The sequence below is a fragment of the Thalassophryne amazonica genome, chromosome 14 (assembly GCF_902500255.1).
Source record: "Thalassophryne amazonica chromosome 14, fThaAma1.1, whole genome shotgun sequence".
In the NCBI taxonomy this organism is placed as follows: Eukaryota; Metazoa; Chordata; class Actinopteri; order Batrachoidiformes; family Batrachoididae; genus Thalassophryne; species Thalassophryne amazonica.
In genome coordinates, this window is record NC_047116.1 from 16,929,382 (window position 1) to 16,941,383 (window position 12,002).

Below are 12,002 nucleotides of genomic sequence, written 5' to 3' on the forward strand. Positions count from 1 at the left end.
TTCGGAACAGGCAAAATGTGAGAAGTTCAACTAAACAGTCAAGTTCCTGTATAGATTTGAATAATTTCAATATTTACCAATAAATAAGCAGAATCGAGAAAAATAAAAATAGGTAAACAGCAGGACTATTCTTTCCTCTTTCCAATCACATTAAACATTTTGCTATCACTCTCTTCAGGGGTTCCGACCCCTAGCTTGGTCTACATGTTGGCTGTGGAAGATTTAAGGTTGAACTGGACACAAATCTAAGAAATACAGTTAAACACGACATGCTTTTTTAAGTCTCCTCTCCCCAAATTATCATTTGATTATGTTTTTTTCTCTCTGTTTAAGGTACCGCTCCATCCAGAGATGGGTGTGGTGTTGGTTTTCTGTTTTTGTAACCTCCTGTCCTGCACACCAGCAACATTTCCTGCATTTTCGTTATGTGAATTGTTTTGTAAACTGTGTCGGTAGCATGGCCCAAGCAGAGGGTCACCCCTTTGAGTCTGGTCTGCTTTAGGTTTCTTCCTCAAATTATCAGAGGGAGTTTTTTCTTGCCACTGTCTCCTGTGTGTCTGCTCTGGGGGTTGGTAAGATTAGACCTTACTTGTGTGAAGCGCCTTGAGGCAACTTTGTTGTGAATTGGTGTGATATAAACGAAAGTAAATTGAAATTAAATTGAAAAGACAAAATCAACTGGACTTTTGGTTTTAGACCAAGACTGTTTGCCATTTCAGTCTAAAGTAAACTCATTTGAGGAGTGAACCTATAATCCTCTAGGGTGGGTGTGTCTGTATTGACAGGCAAACAAGGTCATCCAGGAGAACAATAGTAAACAATGTTATTGCTGTTTGGGGAAGAATTATTACAAACACCTCGGTTCTGAAGTGGGTTGTAGTCCCCGAAAGTAAAATACAGTCTATAAGTTTTGTCACAGCAACTACACCCCAGTCTAAAGGCTGGAAGTACAACTCCTATGCCACAGAGCCACCTGCTTTTAACCAACCATGTACAATCCCTCCCCTATATGCATTACTGTATTTTCCAGAGAATAGGTTGCATTTTTTATTTTTTAAACAAGTTGGGTGGTCCTGGGACTTGTATTCTGAAATGACTCACATGATACCCCCCCCCAAAAAAATTATCATCTGTGGCTAAAAAATGGCACAATCTATATGTACGACAAGCTGTCCCTCTATCTGATTGAGGTAGTGTGACTGACACTCCAGAGCCCAAGGTGGCAGTAATACACCATTAAGCTAGATGCCAACCACTGTAAAACAAGATCTGAATGAGAAGGACATGCTGGTCCTTAGAGCATAAGTGAAATTAATAAATCATTAAGTCCAAGAGAGGGAATATAACATTCATACAACTCTAAACCCTACATATTTGGACTGTGTGTTACAACCACAACAGGACTGAGAACTGCAAGGATAAGGTAAGGCTATAATACTTAAAAATATATATAGACTTTTAACACATTCAACTAGATTTAGAGATGTAAATGTGTGTACTTGTAGCATACTGTTCAGTGGAGAGAAGAAAGGGTTTACTTGAGTTCTTTCTGCTTCATGCAATAACAACCCATTACTTTCTACTCATTAGGTGTTTGAATTGTAAATACATAATGCCCTAAAATTAATTTTGATTCTTGTTGCATAAAGCAATAACGCCACGTTCTAAAACAAAATATAACTTATAGGCCAATAGGACTTACTTTTTTTTTCCTCTTCTGAAGCATTTTTGGACAGATGTGACTAATCCTCTGGTTGAATCTATAAGTCCCCAAAATATGGTAGCAAAAAAAAACATTTCTACATATTTTTCTTGCATTCATATCGAATTCAATCTTAAACTCTTCCCATAATCGTAAGAAGGCATTGCATTGAAAATAAAAACCATGTAACACCATGCTCCAGAATGTGACTTTCAACACCTTACAGACTTTAGTGTGTTAATGCAACAGATAAAGTTTGGACAAAGAGAACGTCAGATGGTAGAAATGTAGAAAAGAGGTTTATCCATAAGGAGCTACAATCTTCAGCTGGAGGACATGATAGACAAATCGGTTCGACATTCCACCGCTTTGATTGTGATGTCGCCTATTCAAGTCTCCTTCCTACTCCCGGCAGACTACAACACTCCTCAGAACACTAAACATGGAAAAGTTAACGTATATCCATACACCAACAGTGACCGCCATCAATAACAATATCAAAAACTCATGAGTTAATGTAACGCAGAGAAACCGTTAGAACATGACAACATGATACCGACATTCTTACAGATCCTACATTTTTTGCATAACACCGAGCATGGCAGCAAACACCGCAAGCACTATGCAACGATGACAGCGAGTCATTTAGGACATCAGGTAATAAAGATCAGTTGTGGGCTGCTGGTTTAGAACACTCCCGAGAGTTAGCTCCTGTGTAGGCACAAGGTTGCAGTTACCCACACAGCCACACGGGGGTAGGAGTGGGTACAGTGTGCTCAGGATAAAGAAAATGTGGCTGGTGAATGATGTCCGGGAGTCCCAGGAAGAAGTAGGAGAAGAAGAAACCTACATGCAATGCACAGACTGGACATGCTTTCCTGGCCAATAAGATGAAAAACAAAACTAGACACGGGAGTAGTGGCAGCAAAAGAGAAAAACTGACACACTGTACCATACAGACATCTTTAAAGTGACCTCAAAATGCAACTCACTGAAACTGGGAATCCGTGAATTAAGGCAGGGCGGCTAGAATACTGCACATCCCTCTTCAGACCGTCTCAGTTTCCATACATTGACTGACGGGTGTGTAAGGCTTAAAATGCACCGCTCACGCTTTTACACCTGTCTCCTTTGGCTCCTAGCCTGCTGCTGTGTGATACCTGTAAGGCAAAGGTGTGTCACATACAAACATACAGTACAAGCAGATACATGCATGCAAGCACTCACACATACATACGTCTACAGGGCGCAGCTTGAACAACGCCCCTTACTTGGCCAGATTGCATACATACATTTTTTTTTTCAACAAAGCACATTTTACACATAAGCAAAAAGACATGAGTGGAGGAACAGGCAAGAAAAGTAACAATTAAAAAACAAACGAAAGTCCAGACGAGGAAAACAAAGAGGCCCAATCACAGACGAGTTAAAAGGGAACCATTCCACCATGCAAGAAGCGTTGCTCGTTCCTTCTTTTGTGTCACACTTTTCAAGTATTTTCACAAAGACTTGGGAAAGGAGCTTTGATGAGATTAAACATGGAACAGGCGGTCACACTAGCGTTTTTGGCTATAAAAGTTATAAGAAAATTTGAATTCACATCATCGTAATTTACTAATCCATGGATTTGCCCATGAAGAGAAAATAAAAAACTGTCAACCTCAAACTAATTCCCAGTGGCGTTTGACCTCATAACGCATAGGCTGCTGGCTAAAATGTGTAATGTGGTGCTCAACCACATGCACCTCAGGTGAACCTCACTCTTATCTTTGTCTGTTTTGTTAGTGGGTTTCTTTGGCTGCTCCCATTTTTGGATCCGCATGTTGATTTGGCACAAGTTTTATTGAACAGGGGATCTTCCCAGTGGGAGCACTGCTGCACTGTTATAAATCAAAATAACACACAGTCCTTTGAAGATAAAAGGCCAGGTTAGGTGGAACTGTCCCAGGTCCTGAATAGGAACCATTCAACAAACAAAAGGTTCAGCCGCACCCCTGGTAAATAGCCATCTATCTGCCACAGCATAGAGCAAGTAGCTCAGTGTGATAAAGAGTTGGGCTAATTAATATGTAGACCTGGGTTTGATTTCCAGTAAAACTAATCATGTCCTTGGACAAGACACTTCATCTGGATTGTCTAGGTCAACCCAGCTGCAAACGGGTACCGGCCAGTGCTGAAGAAGTAAGCTGCATCGGATGGGTGTTTCATCTAGGGGGAGTTGTAGACTCTCAGCCACCCATGGTACAGAATCCGGAGATAAGCACCAGCACCAATGGGCATCACGGTCTACACTGGATTTACTTTCCTATTTTCCATGCTGGATTATGGTCAAAGATTCGCTTTGACAATCACCAGCCTACACAATATTGCTTGTTCTTTGCAAAAGAGAATACAAATGTCCAAAATAGAGGTACCCATCTTTTTAGTGAGCACAGTCGCATAATAATTTTCATTTCCTGCAGCAGAAACTGTTAAAAAAAAGATCAACATAGTTCAGGTGTAAGATAAAACTGGAACATATATTCCTCTAAATTAAGTGTTAGTTTATTGGGACCAAATTAGGGACCCAGGTAATAGCCAGCCCAGTGTCGGTATTACTTGGGTAGCGACTACACTGGGCTAGATAGCTAGAAAACCAAGCACACGCTTTACGCTGGCTCACTAAGCCAGCTAGCTTGGCTAGTTTTCATACAAAAAATATTCTAATATGTGCTGTACTTTGTCAGTGGTTCTCATAAATAATGTGTTGCAACATCAGATATTTAAATATTAATTTTGGCACCACAGCTCCACCTTTTCTGTTACATCATGGGAATAAAATTTGCTCAGCCAATCCCTAGTGTGACCCCCCCATCAAAACAAAAACAGAAGAACAGATGGAAGACCATGGTGATCATTTCTAAAGGGTTAACAACTCAGGAGAAATCCAGAAAATGCACATGGTGAACTCGGCATGGAGGCGCCGCGCTTTCAGTGAGGATGATTTGTTTTATAAATCCTTGAGTCTTGAGATGCAGATCTTGGTCACACATCTTGGGATATAAGGTTCAGGTTGTGAGACTCGCATACATAAAGTTTCAGAGTCTGGGTTGACGTCTCACACAGATGTCTCTGGCCCTGGAGCATAGTAGGCAAACCCTGCCCCCGAAAGACGGAGTATGTACGGGGTGAGAGACGATAAGTCTGCCCCTCCCCGCTCTGCAATGTGGGCAAGTAGTTTGTGGGGAAGGGGATCAGACCTGTGGAGGGACAGCGTCTCTGCGGCGCCGAGGTGGAGACGAGAAGAGTCCGTGCTCCTGCCTTTGTAGAACCGGCGAGAGGACAGTGGAGTCAACTCAGCCACGCCGCACTGCGCTAACTTCTCCTGGTCCTACAGACAGAAAAAGAATCACTAAGAGAAAATCCAAACTGGACTGAAAACGAACATCAAATCATAGAATGCACAAATGGAATTGTGGGAAGGTTTCAGAAACAGAATCAGGCACAAAGTTGAGCAACATGATTAAGTTCAGATGGTGTAATACCATTTTTTTTCCCCCCTGTGGATCTCCAGAGAGTGTATTCAGCAGTAATTACTAATAAGACCACAACATCAAATATGACAAATATTCACCAAAGGTTAACACCGACCACAGATGTCAAAATGGGTAGAAAGAAAGTCAGAAAAATGAGTATACACCTCAACGATTAAGTAAAAATGAAACTATCAGTAACCTTGGTAACATACTAAAAGTCCTCATATGTCCTCCTTGAGTCATCACCACTATGACATCATTGTGTACATTGATGCGAGAAACGGTCCCAAGTTTCTGAAGCAGATAGTGCAGGTTCTTCCTTCCTGCTGCTGTTAGACAACCTGCACTGCTCCTAGTAAGAGTATGAACTTACTTATGTTACAAGGTCAACAAATTGTACAACACTCTTTTTAAATCTATTTTACTATATGCACATTGGACTTACTCTACCCACTGCATCCACTCACCAGCCACATGTATACCTGTTCAATTGCTTGTTAACACAAATAGCTAATCAGCCAATAACATGGCAGTAACTCAATGCAATTAGGCATCTTAGACGTGGTGAAGACGATTTGCTAAAGTTCAAACAGAGTATCAGAATGGAGAAGAAAGGGGATTTAAGTGATTCTGAAATGGTTGTTGGTACCACAGAGAATGGGCGACTGTGTGATGCTATCATATCAATGTGGACCAACATCTCTGAGGAACATTTCCAACACCTTGTTGATCTATGTCAAGAAGAATTAAGGCAGTTCTGAAGGCAAAAGGGGGTCCAACCCAGTACTAGCAAGGCATACCTAATATAGTGGCTAGTGAGTGTACACTGCATTTGTATCCCACTTACAATGTAGACAGGATTTCTCTATTTTTCCATTCTTTTGATTTGCCATGCCTAGGGACTGTGTTTGTATTTGTGTTTGCCTGCTCATTTGACTCTCTCCTACTGTTCCACAAATCTATTACCAAAGCTGCTGTGGCATTTCACATTTCCCTGTGTAGAATAAACAAAGGGATATCTTATTGGAGATGTCTTGTAATATATGTACGTGGATGTTGGGACTATTTTTGAATAAACAGCTGTATGATGCAGTGTAACATTGCAGTTGACACAAAAGAAACACAAAAAACTTGAGATCATGTCAATATCCTTTATGACATCATAATAGGATTTGCTTATCTCACAATTTGTAATACGCAACAGACATGCTAGTGCATGTACAGAGCCTGTGCTGACTCTAGCTGCTCGTTCATGTGTTTTTTGTTTGTTTCTTTAATTACATTTCAACATCAGAGGGCTCAAATCAAAGGGAACATTTTGAAACATTCATTTCAAAACAGTTGGTGGTGTAATGAGGCCTGATTTTGCACAGCATGTGATTTCTTTTTGTTTTGTTTCAGACTGTGGTATTTGTGTTTACCATCACTAATCTGCAGTATCAATGAAAAATTCTGCTTATCCTTTAATTCTGGTTTTACTGTCCCATCCTGTTGTACATTTGAAGTCTTGTGGATGATAAAGGTAAAGGTCAAGAAGGATTGCATCAAATAATTCTCAGCTTTTTAGAAATTGTTTTGTGGCCAGCAGTACAACAATGTAACCTTCTGAAAATTCCCATTAACAATCCGTGGTTGGCCATAAATATGAGGGATGCTCATGAAATGGGGAATTCACATGTGCACTCCCATTTTCCAGCACCAGATGTCACCAGTGTTCTTTGTGACTACTGATTGAACTCTGGTTTGAGAAATAGCGTACATGGGAAGGTGATGGTCTAAATGGTAAATGGACTGCATTTATATAGCGCTTTTCTTTTTTTCTGCATCAGACGCTCAAAGTGCTTTACAGTTATGCCTCACATTCACCCCAATGTCAGGGTGCTGCCATACAAGGTGCTCACTACACTCTGGGAGCAATAAGGGATTAAAGACCTTGCCCAAGGGCCCTTGGTGATTTTCCAGTCAGGCGGGGATTTGAACCAAGGATCTTCTGGTCTCAAGTCCAACACCTTAACCACTAGACCATCACCTCCCCTGGTCTAGTGGTTAAGCATTGGGCTTCAGATCCTCAGATCAAACTCCAGCCTGACTGGAAAACCACTGAAGACCCTTGGGCAAGGTCCTTTATCCCTGAGTGGCTCCCAGGTATGTAGTGAGCTGACATTGGTGTGTGAGTGTGTCTGTGTGAATGGGTGAATGTGAGGCATAATTGTAAAGTGTCTGATACAAATAGAAAAGAGCTATATAAATGCAGTCTATTTACTTCTCAGTGGTTTGATGGTGAGCAACAGAGACCTGTGTCGTGTTCATCAACACACTAACTTTATGACTCTCTGAAACATGGAAGGTGCTTCTCACGAAAGGTAAAAAATAATTCAAACTTTTACGACAAAATAAGAGAAAACTCCGTAATGTTCCTTTAAGCTTTTAGATGTACGCTTCATTCAGTAGTTAGAGCTGCAGCTTGTACGATTACTGCTAACCATAGTAACTACGAATGGACTAAATTCAGGGTCAAACCTCGCAGAAAATTGAGCACAACTTCTTCAAACTTATTCGAGACAAAGAAAAAAAGGGCAAATTCCATTTTAGTAGAAAGTATGAATAGAAGCCACTACAATATCCCCTCTTTCCGCTCTGTAGGTTGGACATCATCATTTCCTAAAATCAAGTCAGACAGATGAAAAGCCTCTCTTGGAGTGATACTGTATGCAGTTTGATTAATGGCGCACCATGCAGCAGGGAGCAATCTGAACAACACCACATGCCATTGACAGAGCTCCACAAGTGCCGTTACCATGGTGACCCGAGCCAAAAGGGGTGTATTGTAAGATTTAATGGGCGGGGTGCTGTTGCTGTGCGACATCATGGAACCAGAGGTCCAAACAGTTTTTCCTTCACAGTCTCTCTCACAGGCCCTATCAAGCTGAAGTCACTTCACCATAGTTAAAGGAAAGGGCGTGGCAATGGGACACCGCCCACACCTTGCATATTCTGTTGAGAAAACACCCTCTTCACACATGGCATCGAGTATCAGATGGATTTTGCTTGCAAGCACAAGCCTTGGTGTAATGTCTTAGCGAACTGGAACATTTCTGTGCATTTTAAATCAGCCAAATGGTTTCTAGAAGAGGGTTTTCAGGGGAAGTTTGTGATCCTATTTTGTGCACAATTTTTCAAATTATCATCAAATTGTCAAGCTGTAAAACATTGCATGGAAACTTGTCTGCAAATTTGAAGAGCCCAAAGTTAAGTATCTTAAAAAAAAAGCAAACAAACAAACAAACAAAGGAATAAAATGTGAATCTGCCACAACCACTGTCCACCTGCAAGCTGATTATCAAAGATGTCCAAGAGCTTGAAGCCAATTTTGACCTAAATCAGTACCACTTAAGGGGACTAAATAACACTTCCAACCCAACCTCAGTATACGAGTACAGTGCATCTGGAAAGTTTTTTCCACATTTTGTTATATGTTACAGCCTTTTTCCAAAATGGAATAAATTCATTTTTCACCCTCAAAATTCTACTCACAACACCCCATAATGACAACATGAAAAAAGTATTTTTGGAATTTTAGCAAATTTATTAAAAAAAACAAAACAAACTATGAAATCACATGTACATAAGTTTTCACACCCTCTGATCAATACTTTGTTGATGCACCTTTGGCAGCAATTACAGCCTCAAGTCTTCTTGACTATGATGCCACAAGCTTGGCAAGCACCTTGGCAAGCACCTATCTTTGGACAGTTTTGCCCATTCCTCTTTGCAGCACCTCTCAAGCTCCATCAGGTTGGATGGGGAGCATTGGTGCACAGCCATTTTCAGATCTCTCCAGAGATGTTCAATCAGATTCAGGTCTGGGCTCTGGCTGGACCACTCAAGGACATTCACAGAGTTGTCCTGAAGACACTCCTTTGACATCTTGGCTGTGTGATTAAGGTCATTGTCCTGCTGAAAGATGAACCTTCGCCGCAGTTTGGGATCAAGAGCGCTCCGGAGCAGGTTTTCATCCAGGATGTCTCTGTACATTACTGCATTCATCTTTCCCTCAATCCTGACTAGTCTCCCAGTTCCTGTCAGAGGTGGGACAAAGCCACCATCAAGTCACTCTCAAGTCATGAATCAGCAAGTCCCAAGTAAAGTCTCAAGGCATAATGACCACCAATTGTTTGCAAGCTGACTTGAGACTTGACTTGGGACGTGCTGATTCATGACTTGAGAGTGACTTCGTCCCACCTCTGGTTCCTGCCACTGAAAAACATCCCAACAGCGTGATGTTGTCACCCTCATGCTTCACTGTAGGGATGGTGCCTGGTTTCCTCCAAACATGACGCCTGGCATTCACACCAAAGAGTTCAATCTTTGTCTCATCAGACCAGAGAATTTTGTTTCTCATGGTCTGAGAGTCCTTCAGGTGCCTTCTGACAAATTCCAGACAGGCTGCCATGTGCCTTTTACTAAGGAGTGGCTTCCCTCTGGTCACTCTACCATACAGGCCTGATTGGTGGATTGCTGCAAAGATGACTGTCCTTCTGGAAGGTTCTCCTGTCTTCACAGAGGAATGCTGGAGCTCTGACAGAGTCGCCATCAGGTTATTGGTCACCTCCCTGACTAAGGCCCTTTTTTAGATGGGTGGCCAACTGTAGGAAAAGTCCTGCTGGATCAGAACTTCTTCCATTTATGGATGATGGAGGCCATTGTGCTCATTGGAACCTTCAAAGCAGCAGAAATGTTTCTGTACCCTTCACCACATTTGAGCCTCGAGACAATCCTGTCTTGGAGGTCTACATTCAGTTCCTTTGACTTCATGCTTGGTTTGTGCTCTGACAAGCACTGTCAACCAGAGATGGGACAAAGTCACCATCAAGTCACTCTCAAGTCATGAATCAGCGAGTCCCAAGTCAAGTCTCAAGTCATAATGACCACCAATTGTTTGCAAGCCGACTTGAGACTTGACTTGGGACTTGCTGATTCATGACTTGAGAGTGACTTGATGGTGACTTTGTCCCATCTCTGGTTGACAGTGCTTGTCAGAGCACAAACCAAGCATGAAGTCAAAGGAACTGAAAGGAACAGATTGATGACTTAAGAATGACTTAACAGTGACTTCGTCCCACCTCTGCTGTCAACTGAAGAACCTTATATGTAGACAGGTGTGTGTCTTTCCAAATCACGTCCAATCAACTGAATTTACCCCAGGTGGACTCTAATTAAGCTGTAGAAACATCTCAAGGATGATCAGTGGAAACAGGAGGCATCTGAGCTCAATTTTGAGCTTCACGGCAAAAGCTGAGAATACTTATGTGCATGTGATTTCTTAGTTTTTAATTTTTTTTAATATATTTGCAAAAAATCAATAAAATAAAATAAAATACTTTGTCACATTGTCATTTTGGGATATTGTGCATAGAATGTTGAGAGAAAAAATTTATATTATCCATTTTGGAATACTGTTGTAACATAAAATGTGGAAAAAGTGATGCACTGTGAATACTTTCCAGATGCACTGTAACACACAAAAATGTGGGATGAGCATTCCAGGGTGGTAGCTGTAGCCAGGTAGTGGTCAATAAAGGATTACAGAGGGGTCAACATTTAAAAATGCTCCATTAATTTTGAGAGGTATACCACAGTATTTGTCTGATGATAAAGATTTCAAAAAAGTATTGTTTGGACTGTCTATGGCCGAGTGTTATGGGGCAAAAAAAGCATAAATGGTGATAAAAGGTCAATTTCAGTTGGTACAGGGTTAAAAGCAGTGTTATAGTCGAGTCCACCTCCCACGAGGCCAAGACCGAGTCAGACTCGTGGGTCTCCAAGGCCAAGTATTACAGTCTATCATAGTTTCTTATATATTCTTTAGCGTTCTTTTATAATGCAATGTGATGGAATCAGACATTAATATGTTACTCAGGTGAAGGAATATAATAAGGCGTGGGTAGTGACAAGGCTGTTTTTGGAAGACTTTTGTGTCTATGTGTGTGTAGGACTGTGTGTATTTTCTATTTTTGTATTTTATACCCTTTTATTTTGCATCCGTGAAGCACTTTGGGCAGCTTTGGTTGCTGTAAATATGCTATATAAATAAATGTGACTGACTGTGGTGACTAGAAAACAATGCATTCAAGCATTGCGCACACAGACAATTGCATCTGTAAAGTCACTGTGACAGCATTTTTTTGTTTGTTTGTTTGTTTGGTGGGAAATAAACAATGTGAAAAATAGGTACAAATGAGCAGCCTTGAACTGGCCTTGGCTTATTTTTCAAGGCCGGACGATGCCCAAACCAAGGCCAAGACCGAGTCATTACATAGTGAGGCCAAAGCCAAGGCATCAAATAAATAAATCAAACAAATGAAAAAATAAAAATCTGCCTGGAGACTTCAAACACTGGTCAAAAGATAAAGTTGCTCCAATTTAAGTAAAAAGTTATGTAAATTACTGGCTGAGTTAATGCAATTAAAGCACCAATGATGCAAAATCTCTTGAATCCATAACTTTATGCACAACGAACAACAACAACAAATTAATGGTGGAGATGATGTTTCACCAAGTTTTATCCATGCATTCATTTTTGAGCAATCCTGCTAAAAATCAATCAAACAAATAGACAACCCACTTGATGGAAGTAAAAACGTGACAAAAACACTGAATTATGTTACAGAACGTGCAAATTGGACATCTCTTAAAAAGCTGAAATAAAAATACCGAAAACACAAATACACAATGCAAAGACTGATAGAAAATGTTTGTTTGAAGAAAAGAACAGCACAAGCTGC

The 12,002-nt window shown here is 40.9% G+C and overlaps 1 protein-coding gene across 1 annotated transcript in view; it reads right to left on the reverse strand.

Moving 5' to 3' along the window:
- Positions 1 to 1,442: 1,442 nt before the first annotated feature.
- LOC117525334 (probable phospholipid-transporting ATPase IH) overlaps positions 1,443 to 12,002 on the reverse strand; it is a 78,960-nt gene continuing 68,400 nt past the window's right edge. The window contains 1 exon segment of the mRNA XM_034187173.1: positions 1,443 to 5,072. Within this exon segment, the coding sequence (XP_034043064.1) occupies positions 4,800 to 5,072 (273 nt within the window). The 3' untranslated portion in view covers positions 1,443 to 4,799.